The sequence below is a fragment of the Thamnophis sirtalis genome, unplaced genomic scaffold, assembly GCF_051295495.1.
Source record: "Thamnophis sirtalis isolate CommonGarterSnake01/CBP01778 unplaced genomic scaffold, rThaSir2_p1.2 scaffold_12, whole genome shotgun sequence".
In the NCBI taxonomy this organism is placed as follows: Eukaryota; Metazoa; Chordata; class Lepidosauria; order Squamata; family Natricidae; genus Thamnophis; species Thamnophis sirtalis.
The window spans coordinates 51,347,027-51,366,627 of NW_028261392.1; the positions used below are offsets into that span (position 1 = coordinate 51,347,027).

The 19,601-nt window shown below is 43.4% G+C and overlaps 1 protein-coding gene across 3 annotated transcripts in view; it reads left to right on the plus strand.

Moving 5' to 3' along the window:
• Positions 1 to 10: 10 nt before the first annotated feature.
• CUNHXorf58 (chromosome unknown CXorf58 homolog) overlaps positions 11 to 19,601 on the plus strand; it is an 83,069-nt gene continuing 63,478 nt past the window's right edge. For 2 of the 3 annotated variants that reach the window (XM_014075633.2, XM_087726521.1), the window contains exons 1-3: positions 11 to 160; positions 14,320 to 14,419; positions 19,368 to 19,462. In XM_014075633.2, the coding sequence (XP_013931108.2) occupies positions 96 to 160; positions 14,320 to 14,419; positions 19,368 to 19,462 (260 nt within the window). In that variant the 5' untranslated portion in view covers positions 11 to 95. The remainder of the gene's footprint in view (positions 161 to 14,319; positions 14,420 to 19,367; positions 19,463 to 19,601) is intronic. The other variant, XM_087726520.1, reaches the window with a different exon arrangement.

Genomic DNA, 19,601 nt, shown 5'->3' on the forward strand with positions numbered 1-19,601 from the left:
CTTTCTATTAAGTAGAGCGTCTGGTATCTAGGCAACCGCTAAAAGCGGTTGAACTGCAGACGCTGAGAAAACGGGTCTTCGAGCCAAAGTGCGGTATGATGTGGAACGATACGCCCATATCGCCTTTCGTCCTAAACGAAAAGGAAAAAGAAAAGCAGAGGTAAAACTTCCCCCCTGTTATTCCAGGAGTTTGACTGTAATATGAGACCGGGTTAGCATAACCAGGTTTTGAACTCTGTTGCGAACGATAACTTGTTCTCTTTGTAGTTTATAAAATCATATAAGCTATACGTTAGATCTAGCATACTTGCCTAAAATAAAAATCAATAGTCTCTTTTCAGCATGGAAATTTAACTTACTTTGTTGCCTCCAAACTCAGGGATAAGAAGTTGATGCCTAAATCTGAGACGCATACAAAGGGGCTTCTTTGCCTACCTGAAAGTATGAATCACCAAATGATTCAGGCAAAACAAAAAAATATTTATTAAAGGGAGGGTCAAGTATTTTTTATAGAGTATAGAAACTACAGAAACATGACATTTGGTATATATAATACATTAGAAAGCAAGTCAAACAACATTGATCAATCAATCACAGTAGAGCTGGGAGGGACATTGGAGGTCTTCTAGTTCAATCTCCTGTTCAAGCAGGCGATCCTATATTATTTCAGTCAAGGGATTGTCCAGGCTCTTCTTAAAAACTTCCAGTGATGAAGCACCCACAATTTCTGACAGCAAGCTGTTTCACTGGTTAATTGCCCTCACTGTTAGGAAGTTTCTCCTCAATTCCATGCTGCTTCTCTCCTTAATTTGACATCCATTCTTGTCCTGCCCTTTGGTGCTTTGGAAAATAAACTGACTCCCTTCTCTTTGTAGCAACCTCTCATATACTGGAATACTGCTGTCATGTCCCCTCCTAGTCCTTCTTTTCTCTAGACTAGCGAAACCCTAATCCCGTTCTTCATATATTTTAGTCTCCGAGCCTTTAATTATCTTAGTAAACAACAATAGAAAAGGCTGATTCTAGAAAGCATTCCACAAATGGCATATGTGGGTTACATTATTCTTTCCCATCTGGGTTTCTATCAGCCTTAAAACTTGCAAAGAACTGCCACAAAGAAGAGGGGATCAACCTATTCTCCATAGCACCTGAAGGCAGGACAAGAAGCAATGGATGGAAACTAATCAAGGAGAGAAGCAACCTAAAAATAAGGAGAAATTTCCAGACAGAACAATTAGTCAATGGAACAACTTGCCTCTGGAAGTTGTGGGTGCTCCAACACTGGAGGTTTTTAAGAAGAGAGTGAATAACCATTTATCTGAAATGGCATAGGGCCATGATGGCAAACCTATGACACGCATGCCACAGGTGGCACATGGAGCCATTTGTTAGGGCATGGGAGGCGTTGCCATCCGGAGCCTTCAAGAAGCTTCTCTGAAGGCTTCAGAGGGCGAACAATGGCCCTATGGCCAAACCGGAAGTCACTTCCGGTTTGCTCGTAGGGCCATTTTTTGCCTTCAGGAGGCTTCCCTGAAGGCTCCGGAGGGCAAAAAACAGCCCTATGAGCAAACACGAAGTCACCGTTCCCAAATTTCCGGGTTGCCCATATGACTGTTTTTCGCCCTCCAGAGGCTTCAGGGAAGCTCTTGAAGCCTCTGGAGGGCCTCTGGGGGGGTGGGAGAGCCTGTTTTCGCCCTCCCCAGGCTCCTATAAAGCTTCTGGAGTCTAGGGAGGGTGAAAAAAGCATGCCAAAAGTGGGAGGGAGGCTCTGGTCATGCACGCGCGGGGGTGTACATGCATGCAGGGGTCACACATCTAGCATTATACTTCCCTCACTTTTTGCAGGCAATCCAAAAAAGTTTAGCCATCACTGGTATAGTGTTTTCTGCCTTAGCAGGGAGTTGGAACTCCAAGCTCCCTTCCAACTCTGTTATTCTGTTAAGTGTATTCAAGAACGTTCTGCTCCACAAAGTCTCAAATTGAGAGATGGGCGGCAATAAATTTAATAATACTAATACCTACCTTGACCCTCAGCGATAAACTACCTTGACATAATTGTAGGGCTTGTGTGCTCTGAGGAAGATAATTCAGAGAACTATGCCAGAGATTCATCCATACTGGACAAGTCTCATCAGAGGAGGAAGACAAAGAGTATCTCTCATAAAAAATATGGTGAAATGTTGTGGTGAAATCCAAAAATTTTCCCTACCGGTTCTGTGGGCATGGTTTGGTGGGCGTTGTTTGGTGGTCATGTGACCAGGTGGGTGTGGCCAACTTGTAAAATGTGGTGCAACTCACTTAACAACACTCTTCCTTAGCAATCAAAATTTTGGGCTCAATTGTGGTCATAAGTTCTGTTTTTCTTTCTCTCTTTTCTGTTCTCGTTCTCTCTCCTCTTTCTTTCTTCTCTCTCTCTCTCTCCCTCCCTCCCTTTCTTTTTCTTTCTTTCTCTTCCTTTCTCTCCCCCCTCTCTCTCTTATTTGTTTCCCTCTTTCTCCTCTCTCATTCTCTCCCTCCAGCTTTTATTTCTCTTTCCACTTCTCTCTCTCTGATTTGTTTCCCTGTCTCTCATTCTCTCCCTCCAGCTCTCTTTCATTTCTCTCTTTCCCCTTCTATCTCTCTCTGATTTGTTTCCCTCTCTCTCATTCTCTATCTCCATCATTTTCTCATTTCTCTATCTTTTTCTCCCTCTTTCTTGCTCTCATCTCTTTCGTGTGTGTGTGCAGCAGCAAAATACCCTCCTGGGCTGGGATCATGGCGGTGGGGATGGCGACTCCTCCCCCCACTGCTGCCACTGTGCAATGTGGTGAGTAGCTGGCTGCCCAGCGCGGGAGAGCCCCTGCGTCTCCACCAAGGGCCACCTGCCATCAGCCTTACCAACATGGTGGGTCCTGCAGCTCTTTGACCCCTCTCCTGTGGCTCCCTGTTGACCCATTCACACAACCTGCTCTCCGTCCCGAAAAGGCATGAGCCTCTCCACAGAGCCCCATATCATTTTCTCCGTACTGCTTGGGACCAACTGCCTTTTGCAATTCCGCGTCCTTTGAAGGTAGCTCAGCCTCAGCCGTGATCCCGTTCGGCTCAGGAAGGAGGGGAATGAGGAGCAGCAGCAGCTACCATCACCGGATGCAGGGAGGAGAACTCCAGCTCTCCTGTGCAGTACAGGAGATCCCTGCACAAGGAGAGCTGGGGACAGTGCAGAAGAGGGGTCAAAGAGTTGCAGGACCCAGTGCATTAGTAAAGCTGATGGTGGAGATGCACCCGTTGCTCTGGGGCTGAGAGGGGCAAGGGGCAGCAGGGGTGCTCTGGGAGGGCAGGCAGTGCACATGTGCAGCAGCCTGGGACATCAACCTGGTGCCTGCCCCTCCGGAGCACCACCGCCACTATCTCTCTCAGCCCCAGAGCAGTGGCTGCATCTCCACCAAGGACTGTCTGCCCACCCACTGGCCAGGTCGGTCTGGACACCGATCTCGGAATGCAAGTGACTGGAGGCACCACTGGGAGGGCCGCGTGGAAGGCAGGCAAGCATGGCATGGCTGCAGGGAAGGGAGTAGCATGCTACCTCCCTTCCCCATGGCTAGCCAGCCCCGACATGCTTGCCTGCCTTCCACACAGCCTTCTGCACAGTGAAACATCAATATCTGCCTATCCTTTGGAAGGACTCGGTAAGTTGATTAAAAGGCCAAATCCAGTCTAAACATCTGTGACCAATCATAATAATATTAACACCAGCCTCTTGCAGGTCTTTGGCAAGGACTCAATAGATGGATATAAATTCCAAATGCAGTCTGAACATCTGGCTGACTGTGCAGTGAATCCAGTGTGGGATTCAATTTTTTTTACTACCGGTTCTGTGAGCATGGCTTGGTGGGCCTGGCATTTTTTATCATTTTTTTAAATCATTTTATTGACATTTATAGGCCGCCCTTTTCCCTAAGGGGACTCAGGGCGGCTTACATTTCATAGGAGGGGGGTGTAAGACAGGACACAAAAGAAATGTGAATAAAGGAAAGTAACCAATAAAACACAACATTCATTCGACATTCGGGCGGGGCGAGATTAGGATCTTATCCCCAGGCCTGACGGGATAGCCAGATCTTAAGGGCTGTGCGGAAGGTCTGGACGGTGGTGAGGGTGCGAATCTCCACGGGGAGATCGTTCCAAAGCGTCGGAGCTGCAACCGAGAAGGCTCTCCTCCGCGTAGTCGCCAGTCGGCACTGACTGGCGGATGGAATTCGAAGGAGACCTACTCTATGCGATCTGATGGGACGCAGGGAGGTAATTGGCAGAAGGCGGTCTCTCAAATAGTCAGATCCACTACCATGAAGGGCTTTATGAATGGTGAGTAGCACCTTGAAGCGCACCCGGAGATCAACAGGTAGCCAGCGCAGCTCACGGAGGATCGGTGTTATGTGGGCGAACTGCGGTGCGCCCACAATCACTCGCGCGGCTGCATTCTGGACTAGCTGAAGTCACCGGATGCTCTTCAAGGGCAGCTCCATGTAGAGCACATTGCAGTATTCCAGCCTAGAGATCACAAGGGCACGAGTGACTGTTGTGAGAGCCTCCCGGTTCAGGTAGGGCTGCAACTGGCGTACCAGGCGAACCTGGGCAAATGCCCCCCTGGTCACAGCTGATAAATGGTGGTCAAAAGTCAGCTGTGGGTCCAGGAGGACTCCCAAGTTGCGGACCCTGTCTGAGGGGTATAAATTTTGACCCCCCAGCCTGATTGATGGAACGTTGGCCAAATTGTTGGGAGGGAAACACAACAGCCACTCGGTCTTGTCTGGGTTGAGTACCAGTTTGTTAGCTCTCATCCAGTCCTTAACGGCGTCAAGACCCCGGTTCATCACGTCCACCGCTTCATTGAGTTGGCACGGGGCGGACAGATACAGCTGTGTATTGTCCGCGTATTGATGGTATTTTATCCCGTGCCTCCGAATGATCTCGCCCAGCGGTTTCATGTATATGTTGAATAGTAGGGGGGATAAGACCGAACCCTGTGGCACCCCATAAGTTAGGGGCCTCGGGGACGATCTCTGCCCCCCCACCAACACCGACTGCGACCTGTCCAAGAGGTAGGAGGAGAACCACCGCAGAACAGTGCCTCCCACTCCCACCTCCCGCAGTCGTCGCAGAAGGATACCATGGTCGATGGTATCGAAAGCCGCTGAGAGGTCAAGGAGAACCAGGATGGACGCATGGCCTCCATCTCTGGCTCTCCAGAGTTCATCGGTCAATGCGACCAAAGCGGTTTCTGTGCTGTAACCGGGCCTGAAGCCGGACTGGAAGGGGTCAAGATAGTTAGCTTCCTCCAAGGTACGCTGAAGCTGGAAGGCCACCACCTTCTCAACAACCTTCCCAACAAAGGGAAGGTTGGAGACTGGACGATAGTTATTAAGAACGGCTGGATCCAAGGATGGTTTCTTCAGGAGGGGTCTCACCACCGCCGCTTTAAGTGCAGCGGGGAAGTGCCCCTCCCGAAGGGAAGCGGCAACAACCGCGTGGATCCAGCCTCATGTCATCTCACTGCGCTTCATCTCCCGGAGCTCCTCGGTAAACCAAGGGGGTCTCCGGGATCTGCCGACCCAGAGGGGCCGTAGTGGCGCAATCCGGTCAAGAGACTCTGATGCTGCCGAGTGCCAGGCAGCAACAAGGGTCTCCGCCGAACTGTGGGCGAGAGTATCAGGAATAACCCCAAGCTCCGTCTGGAACCTTAAAGGGTCCATAAGTCGCCTGGGGCGGAACCACCTGGTCGGTTCCTCCTCCCCACGGTGGGGGTTTGGCCTCCGGAAGTCTAGCCTCAGTAGGCAGTGGTCTGACCATGACAGGGGTATGATCTCGTTACCCCTCAGACCAAGATCACAAATCCACTGCTCCGAGAGGAATACGAGGTCGAGTGTGTGACCCGCTGAGTGGGTTGGGCCTCGAATTACTTGGGTCAAGCCCATGGCTGTCATGGAGGCCATGAACTCCTGCGCTCCATCAGAGTGTTCGCCGAGCGAAGGCAAATTGAAGTCCCCCAGAAACATAAGCCTAGGGAACTCAATTGCCAGCTCGGCTACCGACTCGAGGAGCGAGGGGAGGGCTGCTGCAACGCAGTTGGGAGGCAGGTACTTTAGCAGCAGACCCACTTGACCCTTGAGGTCCAGCTTCACCAGTAGGGACTCACACCCGACAAGCTCCGGAGCAGGGATCCTACGAGGTGCTAAAGACTCCTGGACAACAATAGCCACACCGCCACCCCTTCCCTGGGCTCTCGGCTGATGAAGCACCTGAAATCCGTCTGGGCACATTTCTACGAGGGGGACTCCTCCCTCTGTGCCCAGCCATGTCTCAGTAATACATGCCAGGTCTGCCCTCTCGTCTAAAATTAAGTCCCGGACGAGGGGAGCCTTGTGAACAACAGACCTGGCATTTAGCGACAGCAGCCTGAGACCAGGGTCCCGATTACAAGCATGGCTTGGTGGGCATGGCAGGGGAAGGATACTGTAAAATCTCCATTTCTTCCGCACTCCAGGAAAAGGTTAGTGCAAAATAGATGGAGGCGGGGCCAGTCAGAGGTGGTATTACTGGTTCTCCGAACTACTCAAAATTTCCGATTTCTCCAGAACTGGTCAGAACCTGCTGAATACCACTTCTGAATGAATCATAATATGCTCTCTGTTGCTTAGTGCTAAAAAGACAAGTTCTTCCATATCAGTAGAAATAACCTTGGCTAACAAACAAAAATATTTTTTCCTGACGTTAAAAAAGAGGTCTAGATTGCTAGGTTAAAATGCTAATATCATTTTTTTAAATGCTAATTACAGGTCTGCAAAAAATTTTTTTGTCGAGAGCTGTTTTGGTTATTCCACATAATCTTTATGTTTTTTGGTATGCTGAATCCGAAAATGACCTCCATTTTGTCATAGGACATTATGTTTCCTGACAATTTAGGTACTATGTTAAATAAGGCAATATCTCAAAATAAATGGAAATAGACTTATAAAATTAAAGTTATAGGAGCAATTACATGCTGCACATACGCAACCCGCGCAACAAATGGCTGTCCTGACGGATCAAATGGCACAATTGCAGAGAGCTGTAAGACCCCCCCCAAGCCAAGGAGGAAGTGCCCAGTAGCCATGCCAGATAAATATGATGGGAGTCTGGCCATGGTTGCAGCATTCTTGGGACAATGCCAGCTGTTTATTAGCCTGAGAGCGGAGGACTTTCCCACTGACCGGACGAAGGTGGGATTCATAATCAGTTTGCTCTCAGGCACAGCTGCCCGGTGGGCTACCCCCTTGTTAGTTCAGCAGAGCCCTTTGTTGGATGACTTCCAGGGCTTCTGCCAGTATTTCAAATGGATGTTTGAAGATCCGATCAAAGGGAAAACAGCTGCCAGAAGTTTGAAATCACTGCAGCAGGGGACTGGGTCATTGCAGGACTATGTGTCTGAATTAAGGCTACATAGCCAGGATTCCACATGGAATGAACCAGCTCTAATGGACGCATTCCAAGATGGATTGTCTGAGGCCTTGCAGGATGAACTGGCGAGGGTGGACAGGCCACCAACGTTCGATGCGTTGGTCCACCTGTGCCTCTGGATAGACGCCCAACTGCAGAGGCGAAAGCCTTGCCGTGTATTCCAGGAGACCACCAGCATGCCGGTTCAGCAAGAGACTGCAGTGGACTGGGAGGAGCCCATGCGGTTGGGTGTTGTCCGACCTCGAGTGTCACGGACAGAGATGGACAGACGACATGCGGAGGGATTGTGTTTTTACTGTAGGGATCTTGGACACTTGGCAGGGAGCTGCCCCAAGAAGAAAAGAAGGGTTGCGTGGACTGCAGCCATCCCTCAGCAACGCATGATCAAGTCGGACAATCAGCATGTGGCCGTGATACCCCATTCGCACAAGATAGCGTGTGTTCGGGGTGTGTGGAGTCCCAGGGCGGATGCCCTGCCGAGTAAAGTAAAGAACTCCGACCCTGCGAACTCACTTCCACCTCGGACTGTTCTACCCGTTGCATCCTGCGCTGCCGTTTGTCATCTCGTGAGCATGCAGGCTCTGGTACAGGATGCGCAGAGGGGTGATGACTGAGTGGAGCGACAAAAGGCGGAAGTGGGGCCGGCGTCTCCATGGACTTTGGAAGGGGATCTTTTGAAGTGTCGGGGCTGGCTCTATGTTCCCGCAGGGCACATCCGTCGACGGGTGCTCGCGCAGATTCATTGCACGTCTGCGTCAAAACATTGGGGTTTTGTTCGGACGTTGCGCCTGGCCTCCTGTCAATTTTGGTGGCCCCATCTAAAAAATGACGTACGGAGGTGCATGAAGTCATGTGCTCAGTGTCATTGGGCCAGGTCTACAAAGAGAACTCCGCCGAGATTCCAGCCGTTGTCGACTCCGGTCCCCGCAACACTAGACTTTGTCTCTAGGGTCCCAGTGGGGTGCCAGTGTCTTGGACCATGTTCCGGGGAGGCCAACCCTTCTGGGCCACACCCTGATCATCGAAACCGGGGGAAGGGCTCTGCGGGAGGGGATTGCGTGGTGGTTTGGCCGAAGTCAGTAGAGCTGCCGTCAACCTCCGATGGAAGGGGGGTTGGTTGGTCGGCCGTGCAGATGGTGGAGGATCCTAGACAGGGAGTTAAGGCTCGACCAAAGTCGGTAGAGCTGCCATCAACCTCCGACGGTAGCGGGGCTGGTGGGTTGGCCTTGTGGAGGGTGAATGATCCTGGACGGGGTGTTGACGCCGGGAAGGGTGGAAGGAAACATGGTGGCCACCGGATACCTAAAGAGTTCCGATTCAAGGGGGCTATTCCTCCAGAGGTTTGGGATTCATGAAAAATGCACCAAGGGAAATGGGTGCAGGTCATCTTGGGGACATGTCATCCCGACCATTGGACCCCGGGGAAAAGGCCCTGTGGTGGGGGATAGTGTTGTGACTCAGCAGATGTCTGCTGTGAGTCTTTTCAGGATACAAGATTCATTATGCAGCTGGGGCTGGTTAGAGGCAAGTTTGGAGATAAAAGGACGGATGCTGCCACGCCCTAGTCGCAGGAGTCAACGTTCCTTCATGTGTTCCTTGTTTGGTACAACATTGCTTGATTATTAATCGTGATTTATGGAAGATACACTTGGATAAGTGCTTGGGTGTTTCATGTAACCCTGATTCGTGGGGACTTTGGAAGAAGTGCATTGTTTGTAAGAGTTGTTTTGTATTCTGTTATCTGCTTGAAAGAGATTGTATTTCTGTTATTTTTGGGCTCGAAGCCAGTTTGAACTGAGAACTGATAAAGAAAGTTTCTTTTAAGATTAATTGTCTGCCGTTTGTTAAGAGCCGTGAAGGGGGGACAGAACATAACGAGTAACAAATAAATACATTTCCAAAGAGTATAGAAAGTTATTTCTATATTTTAATAAAGATGAAAAATGTTCATATAGAAAAGTAAACAGTAACATTAGGAATAATTTAATGATTAAAGGTGTTTTATGATTTTGTGGAACTGATGGAAGGGATTTGACATTGCATGGAGAAATACAGTCACACACTGGCATGACTAGTCCATTTATCAAGGAACATATAGTAAGAAATAATGGAGTGAAAGAATAGACAGATATGGACATTGGCATTCAGATGATCAGGAATGCTAAAATAATTTGGCAGCAGATATGAATAGATAGTAATATGAAAGAAAGGAATTATGAGGGAGAGACAAGAGGCCTATATTTTTTTTAATACTGAGACAGTTTTATTGCAATTGACTGAAATGAGCCCAAAGGAAAAGGAATTATCAAAGAAAAAGTAAATGTTTTAATAACTGTCTCTATGTGCCTCTCCTTTCAGGGAAATCCCATTCAGCAATTGCAAAAAATCATAAATATACCTTTTAATTCATAAATTATTCTCCTTATTCCTACTTATCTTTCTATATAGTCATTATTTTCCTTTTATCGAACATATAAATTATCATTACAAATCATATGCAATTAAGATTGTAATAGTATGAGGTAAAGTATCTGACTGACTGTCCTAAACAAACTAAGTCAAAACAAAAACATGAAAAGGAAAATGGGAAAACAGGATGTAAGGAATTCAGTAAATGTTGGGAAAGGACTGATTAGAAATATACAGTAAATGGAATAAAGTCACATAAAGATCAATACCACAAAACATTACCATTGCTACATCTCCCAAGATAAAATTCCTAAAATAATTATATCTCAGTTTTTCTGAAAAGTATCATGGCTAGACAATTCAGATGTATCAATAATAAAGCTATACCTTTTCATTTTCCCAATTTTCTAGTTAAAGGAAGTATAAAAATGATACCATGTAAAGACAAGAAAAGTAGTAGTGGCCAAAATTGTTTTAACCTTTTGCAAAAAGTGTACAGTATTTTTGAGGTTTGATGGCTAATATCACTTTTTTTTTAGTAGTACCATAAAATTATATATCCTGTCCAGATAAAATAGGTTTTAGCCCAGTTTAGTCTTTTCAACCTTTTTTAAAAAAAATTATTATTTTAATTTAAAAAAAAAACACAAAAAAAGAATCATCTTTCGTTACATCTTGTACAAAGCGTGTCGATTGGTTACAAATACATTTTGTGTGTTCCTTCCACAATCATTACATATACTTCATTCAAATTGAATTGTACATTTTAAATCAAAAATTTAAATACAGTGATATTTTAGTATCACTGTACCACAATTCTCATTTGATTACAATTATTTAAACGTGCTTTTATCTAAAATCATTTGTAGTTAAAGACACAACCACCTACTGGCGTTCATTCGCAATTTCAATAAACCTCCAATAACATTACACCTTTATAACATATTCTGAAACAAAGTCAGTTAATAAGATATCTAAGCATTTCCCCCCCCCTTTCCCCCCAACTCACAATTTAAAGCTCATAGCCAATTTGCTTTTACTAGTACAACACACACACACACATATATATCATTAAACATTGACATTTCCTTGTTATTATTGTAGTTAACTAAAAATTATTTACTATTTATATCACCTCTCCTCTCATCAGGCCCAAAAAAATTATACCTTTATAGCAAGCTCTAAACAAGAATTTATTAATACAATTTATAGGTCTTTTCCCTAAGTCCCAATTTACAATTTGTATCCAAGTTATTTTCACTAATTAAGGTTATCATTTCATTATTATTATCGTAGTTAAAAATATGTTAACGAATGTACATTTAATAACAATCTAAAACAATCTACAAAATGCTAACATTCCTACTTATTAATCCCCCAAAATATCCATTAACATTTCCCTATTATTTTTATTATTATATTATTATTATTCCCTACTATTTATATCACTTCTCCACTCTTCAGACCCAAAGTAATTATACCTTTATAACAAGATCTAAACAAAAATTTATTAATAAAATTTATAGGTCTTTTCGCCAAGTCCTAATTTACAATTTATAACCAGGTAACTTATACTAATTAAGGTTATCATTTCATTATTGTTATCGTAATTAATTATATGTTAACGAATAAACATTCAATGATAATCTAAAACAATCTACAAAATACTGAAATCCCTACTTATTAATCACCAAAAATTAACTAACTTTTCATCATCAACTTTCATTATCAACCTGTATCCTTCCAGTGGCAAAACAATCTTATCTCTCTTGCCAGTTGTGTTAATTCTCTTTTCAGCTCCTTTATAAAGTTTTTATAAATTTCTCTCCGCACTTTATTGCTTAAAAGATCTCTCAAATAGTCTCGTTGCCCTGGAGTTTTTATTAACATTAGCTTGTCTTTGGTTGTCAAACTTATTTCTGAATAGGTTTCTCTTCTTAACTCCATCATTATCACCCTTTTTTTTCTCCTGTATCTTGAAATCTGGGATAAAACTCCAAATTGTCAAGTTCACTTTTCCATCTTCCCTTCTTTCCACTTTCACCCATATTTGCTCCATTAATAAGTTCCTCTATTGTCTTGTCTTTATCTTCTAGATTTTCATTCTCTTCTTTAATTTTTGGTGGTCCAACCCCATCATCTTTTGCTGTGATAAACAATAGTCTATCCAACTTCTTCTCAAATCTCCCAAAACCTTCCAAAATATTTTGAATTCCAGCAAGGATATTTTGAAATTTTAAGGTTTCCTCATCTGCATATTGATCCATTTCCCCCCCAAAAAAATGAAGGAAAAAAAAGGAAAAAGGAGTCTGATAGCCACTGCCACTCCAGCCTTCCAAGCCTCTTGTGTGTGTGTGTGTGTATTTATTTATTTATTTATTCATTCGTTCGTTCGTTCATTCATTCATTCATTCATTCATTCATTCACTTTAAGTTAACTTAAGCACAAGTTCTTTTGTACACTTCAAAGGAGAAGGGTTCTGTCTTTTTCTTTCCTTTTCCTTCTCTTGCCAAAATATTTTCCAACAGCACCTGCAAGAAACAATTCGTGCCCTTGACTCTTTATCAGATTTTGTAAACAAGTTGCAAACTCTTCAGTTACAAAGTCAGTAGGATCAAATAGGAATTAACAAAGGATACATTGTTTAAAAAAAATAACTTCAGAATCTGGCTTCCGAATGGCAGATTCCACTTTTTCATACTTTTCTCAATTTTATGGAAAACAAAAATCTTTAATTGTCTTTGATGGAATTTAAAAACAAATAGTAGGGAGAATTTTTAAAAACAAAAAAGAGGGTTTTAATTTAAGCCAAAAAATAAGGTGGTAAAAAATAAAGGAGAAAAATCAATCCGTTCACTTCAAGCGGAGAAACAGGAAACGTTACAGTCACTTCAATCCACAAAATATCGTTACAAGAAAAAACAAAAACTTTCCAAGGCAGTCCAATAAGAATTAAATTCGCCACTTATTATTTTACTTAAAGGACTAATTTATCTTTTTAAAAAAAGTTTCTTTGGGCAATCTTTCTCATAGTAAAAAAAACCCCTCACCCGAGGGACTCACTTTCACTTCCTTCCTTCCAGAGCTGTCTCCAACTTCGTCAGCCTGGGGGCTGCCTGTTTGCCACCGAATTGAAGCACTTCCCTTTGCGATGTCCCTGAGACCAGCAAGGCTTTGTTTTCCTGATCACCGTCTCTAAGGGATGGTTTAGGTACTGCCGGACCATCCAGTGGCAAAAGTGTCAACGGCGGTCTCGGACTGTGTTGTGTTGTCGCGATATTGGCTCCTCCTTCCTCATCTACTCAACCTTTGTTTGAGAGATAAAAGTGGCTTTTTTGTGGAATTCTAGATTTTAGGCCAAATTCCTGCAGTCTGCGCTGAACAGTCCTTGGACTCATCTTCACATTGCATTGTGCCATTTCATCTTGTATACACCCAGATGATTTTCTTCTATCATGTAGACAAAGTCTCTTAATTCTTCTAGTATTACTTGCTGTTGTGCACCTTCTCTTGCCTTTATCAGTGTGTGAGTGACTGAGTCTCCTTATGCCTCTTCAAAAACTTAGAAATGCCACCTTTGGTTAAGTTTCCACCAATTTTTCTTCTAATTTCTTTATAATTGTAGCCTTGTTCACTTAATAATACTATTTACATTGCTTTCTGGGCGACCAGTCAACTCTTTGCACCATTACTTTAATTTTATTACGTTTTACAAGCTCACTAAATGAAAGAACACAAAAAAACCCAACCAACTTGATAGCAATCACATACACTGACAAATGTCTGCCTCTCAGCTTCAATACATGACATCAGTAACTGAATCCTACTGTGATCTGATTGGCTCATTGCCAAAACAAGATGACACTTGAGTGGTACTCTAAACACTCATGCTCATTGGCTACAATCAGATGAAGGAAAGCTACCTGATATCAACCTAAGAAAGTTGTACTTCCTTTTCTGGTTATTTGGCTATAACTTTTCATACAGATAATACAGATAATTGAACAAACTTTATTGCATTACATTCTTGATTAAATTATCTTTCCATTGATATATATAATTTTATGGCACTACCCCCAAAAAAGTGGTGTTATTAGCTATCAAACCTCAAAAATACACTTTTCCCAAAGGTTTCTGCAATTTTGGCTACTACAGTACTATCTGAGGTTGGTCCAGGATCTTGGGGCATTATATTTCATCTCAAACTAATTTAACCTCATTCTGGATTTGTTCTGAATATTATTGATGTTGGATGCTATGTATCTCATCTAAGTCTTATGGATAATAAACAATATAGGAATGTCTGACTTGTTACTAATAACTTCAGTTTAGAAATATCTGACTTTTCTGAGTTGTCTGTTTAAATATTTCCCAATATTTTGAAGTTATTGCATAGTTGTATGCAAAATTGGTAACATTTACTTTTTTTTCACCAGGGTTAAAAGAGAGCAAGCAGCTATAAAAATTCAGAAGAGATGGTGGATGCATATGACAAAAAGACTATTTAAACTTCTGAAACACACAATTCGTGCAGCGGTAATGTCTTGTATACCTTGTATGCCTGACTAAATATAGCATTATTGTTTTACCCTTTAACTTCTTTTTCTTTCCACACCCCCTGTTTTAAGATCGATCTCCTAAATGCAGACATATTGGTTGTGTTCAAATAACAAAGATTTCTGAAGTAAAAAAGTCTCTGTCTTGCTTCATAATATCAAAGTTGTAGAAACAGCACAGCTATCATCCGAAGCAAGCTATGTCAAGAGGCTGCTGAACAACTAAATTGAAATCCAAGTCAGCTACCAGGGAAAAGTTTCCAAACAATCAGAAAACAAACAAAAATAGCATCCGACAAATTCAGGAAGTTATGAACACATGTTGAAGGAATGAATGAAATAGCATTGTTCCAGCTATAGCCTGCATTCAAAGCTGGTACTCTAAAGTCAACTCTCAAAAACATATACAGACTCTAGCATAGAGATGTCAAACTCAAGGCCCATGGGCCGGATCCGGGAAGATGGCACAGCCATCCTGGAAATGGTAACGGGGTGGCCCACATTGCTTCAGCCAGGACCATCCCTTCCCGGCGGCTGTGAATGTGCAAAGAAGATGGCAGGTGCACAGGCCCGGTCCATGCCATCCCGGTAGTCGTCCGTGCGCATAGGAGGAAGCAGGCACATGCTGGGATAGGGTGGACCACGCCTGTGTACCCATGTACCCTCCTGTGTGGACGTGTGCCTGCCTCCTGAGGGATGGGATGGGCCAGGCTGAAGCGACACAGGCCGGGCATCTACCATTTATGGGACATCCACACTTAGCACGCATGGCAGCACAGACAACAGGCAGAGTAGGGAGGAAGGCATGTGATGCGCAACACCGAATGCACCTGCTCTCATCCCATGTGGCTGGGACAGTGCAGGTGGCCTGCCAGCACATCCAGCAGCCTCTCCTCTGCATTTTTACCTCTGGCTACTGCTGCTGCTGCGGGCCAAGACAAGGTGAGGAGAATGTGGGGTGACTACTGCCAGAATCATTGACCTGCCTACTCGGCCCCATCTCTTTTTGCTTGCAGTTGGAGAGCAGGTCGCCGTTGGTCATCTCGGCCTCCTCGGGGATCTTACCCTTCAGCTGCACGTGGAGTGTAACACACCTCGCTACTTCTGTGGGCAGCTGCCACCACTGAAGCTGCTAGCAGCTCATGCAGGTCTAGTAGGCCACTGCCATCATTGCCTGGAGCACCAGGCCCGCCCAGCACAAAGGAGGCAAAGCGGCCAGCTAGAAAGCTTGAGTAGAGGTGGTAGAGCACACTCAGGCCCAAAAGGCAAAAGGCAGCCACTGTGAATGGGGAAAGCTGGGTCCCCATTGGCGCTATGGTCTCCCAAGCCCAGCCAGGATCGCGTGCCTCCCCCTGTGTCTGCTGGGCCTGGGTGGCCATGGTGCTGATGGGGATCTATCTTTCCTCTTTCGCAGCCTTTATACCTAGCCGCTTCACTTCCTCCTGAGTGGCAGCGGCAGCAGGTCTGCCAAACAATGGCAGGGGCTGTACATGGGGAACATGCTCCACAGGCAGGCCAAGGGCAAGGCCCATGAGGGTGCTGAGGGGAAGATGACCAGTGACGACCTGCTCTCCAGCTGCAAACCAAATCAGACAGTGGGACAGAGTAAGCTCCTCCATCGGTCTTCATCACATGCCACTTCCCCACCTCCGTCTGCTGCTAATGTCGCTGTTGCGCATGCTGCTGAGACAGCGAGCCCGGTGGAGCAGGCTCCAGAGCTGCAGAGTGCGCCAACTGAGGGGTTGGAAAACATCGACCCCCCCACGCATAAAGGGCAGGGAGCGAGCAATGGCTGATCATTTCTGGCACCAGCCACCCTGACCCCCAGAGGACAACCTCAATGCTGATGTGGCCCGCAATGAAACCAAGTTTGACACCCCTGCTCTAGCACAATTAGCCATCAGGTCAGATAAAAAATCGTTTTGACAAATGGTGCCTGATGTCCGAATAAGGTCAACACTATTTCTCAGATAAATGCCATGTTTTTTTTCAGATTCAATTTTGTGCCATCCAACTATTTTACCATTTTCCCTGATTCTGTTAAAGATTCCCAACCACATGAAAATCTGAATTTTTCCTTTACATTACAAACTACAGAATTTGATGCTATTTGGAAAATTAAAATTCTGAAAGTTTGGTGTGTGTGTGCATGTGTGTGTGAATGTACCATGTTTCCCTGAAAATAAGCACCAAGCAGAAAATAAGCCCTAGCATGATTTTAGGATGCTTGTAATATAAGCCCTACCCCAAAAATAAGCCCCAGTTAAGATTGTCAGCCCTTGGGATGGTGGACGTGGCCAGGACAGAAGGCAGTGAGCACATGGGGGCTGATGGTTTTCGGCAGGAGCAGCATCCCGCTGGCCATTGGCCGATAGATGCTGGGGCTATGCAGCCCACGCTATGCAGGTGAGTGCAAGCACTGTGACCGCTGGCCTGTCCATTGAAGCAGGAGGTGGAGACAGAGGCATGGAAGGGGGGTCCTGGCTGCCTCTTGGGGATGGGGGCTCTACCTTTCCTGTTCTCTGGGGCCGTCACAGTTGGGGCAGTGGGTGGGAGCATCATCCTGCGTGTGAAGGCATAGGATGGTGCCTGAGCATGCAGGGGCCACTCTGTGGCACCAACCTCATCCCCTCACCTCACTTTGCGATGGCAGAACCACCCCCTGGCAGAGGTACAGGAGGAATGCAATTCAGCCCCTCCAGATGTGCCGCACGGCCACAAGCAAAAACAGACGGGGTGGGTGTCCAGTGGACTGGATCATGTGCCTCCACTTGCTGCATGGAGGTCTGGCCCAGCAGTTGCAGTGCTCAGACTCACCTGCACTGTGTCTTATTTTTGGGAAAACGTGGTAAGATGAAAGATAAAATCTAACAAGAACCAAGAGGGATGAAAAAGAAAAGAAATAAGAAAAGAACAGAAAAAATGCTTTAAAAATGACTTCCGATTACTTTTATAGCAGTTTTAAGTATAAATGTAAATTAAACTCTCTTATTTTTTTAATCTAAAACCCCCATATTATGATTTCATTCTTTTCCGTTTCACACAAAAAGTCACTAAAGGGTTCTGATCAGTATTAAACCAAGATAAACAGAAACCTTTTGGGAAAAGTGTATTTTTGAGGTTTGATAGCTAATAACATCACTTTTTTCGAGTAGTGCCATAAAATTATATATCAATGGAAAGATAATTTAATCAATAATGTAATGCAATAAAGTTTGTTCAATTATCTGTATTCTATGAGACGTTATAGCCAAATAACCAGAAAAAGGAAGCACAACTTGCTTAGATTGATATCAGGTAAGTTGAAAAGACTAAACTGGGCTAAAACCCATGTTACCTAGACAGAGTATATATAATTTTATGGTACTATTAAAAAAAAAAGTGATGTTATTAGCCCTCAAACCTCAAAAATAGTGTACATTTTTCCCAAAAGGTTTATACACTTTTGGTCACTACTGTAGATTAAACTGTCTCTGGAATTCTAAAGATTCATTCTGATTCTCTAGGAAAAGTATGAATTTAGTATTTAGTACAATGCTATATTAAGGTAAAATTCATATGTATGTTACTTTGGTAAGAAATAAAACTTATATTTGATTTTTTTATTGAACATTCAGCTTTAATTAAAAAAAACTTTAACACTTTTACTGTAAAGATGTAAGAAAAAAAGTGCCCCTCCCCAACAATTTCTCCATTTAAAAGCAATAGGTTCAGAAAGAACATAAAGAACATGCCATTCTGGGATGGGAATTTTTCAAAATCTCCCCTCCTAAACAGAGATATTTGAGCTAAATTAATAGCTCAATGGATTTCAAAGATATAGAATAAAAATTGCATTGCAGATTCAGGGACAAGTAAAAGAAAAGGATATTTTTTTTAAAAAAAATAATTAAACATATCCATATCTGAGTTTTAACTGTCACCATTCAAAATATATTAGAGTGCAGTATTGTACCTTTGCAATACTGATCTAGACCTGCAATATATATATTCAGTATATTAGCTAGGCTTTATAGCTTGATAGTGACACCAGTTGCATTTCTCTGCATATATCACATTCTTCATTATTTTCTTTCAGCAATCCACTACAAATTTTGAGGTCTCTGCCATTAGTAATAGGAAAGTAAAGATTTATTTTCATCAGTGAGTTGATCATTTATTGGCAGTAAGAAACCAATTCTGTTTCCCAACATTTGAAATAGGAAGCATTTAAATTATAATACATATTCTAAATTAATTTTATATAGTATAAAAAATAAAATATTCCCGTTTTTTAAAGCCTCATTCTTTCTTATATGTGTAAAATATTTAGCTTTTTTGCATCATTATCTCACTGTGCCTTTTTTCCCCACTGAAAATGTTGGAGCCATGGCCATATATCTCTGTCTTACATTTGTAGTAATTACAAATAATATATTGCAAAATTTATTTTTAGAGTTGAACAGCATTATCTTATAATATTTCAATTACTGTTATTTTGCCTAAAGATGGGATGATTTTAATTTAGTGCCAATAAATATCTCAATATTCTAATTAAAGTTTATTGAAAAACAGATATTATTTTTTCTGAGTGAAAAATTTGAAAACCAGGGCTCTAATATTGTAGTGTAGATCACGTTATTCAGTATTCCTCCAAATAGCCATATAATATGATTTTCCATATCTCTTTCCCACATCCTCTCTTTTCCACATCCTCATCCCAGTGATATTCAAAACCGTATAAATACTGTGTATGCTGAGTACTCATTGAGCTATTTGCTTGTTCAAATATTTCTCCAAATATTTCAGTTTCTAAATCTTGGGCTATTTTAAGCATACTGTTACCTCTGTTTCTCTTACTAACCTCAATTTGCATACACAGTGATCATAACATTTCTGTAAATATAGAACGTTGCAAATCTATTGGATAAATACTGTATTTCTTTCAGGAGTATTGCATTAGCTATGATATTCTAAAAAGAGTGAGTCCTTTAGAAGCTGAACTTCTTAAAGAACCTACTATTCAATATAAAGTCCGATTCAGGTAAAATTAGTACTTATATTTCCTTAGTTCCATGTATGAGATTACTTTTGTCAATATGACAATGTTTTTGTATACAGAGAAGGAATCAGTGCATTTTAAGCACCATTCATATTTTGTAGTATTAGGGAGACAGCCACTA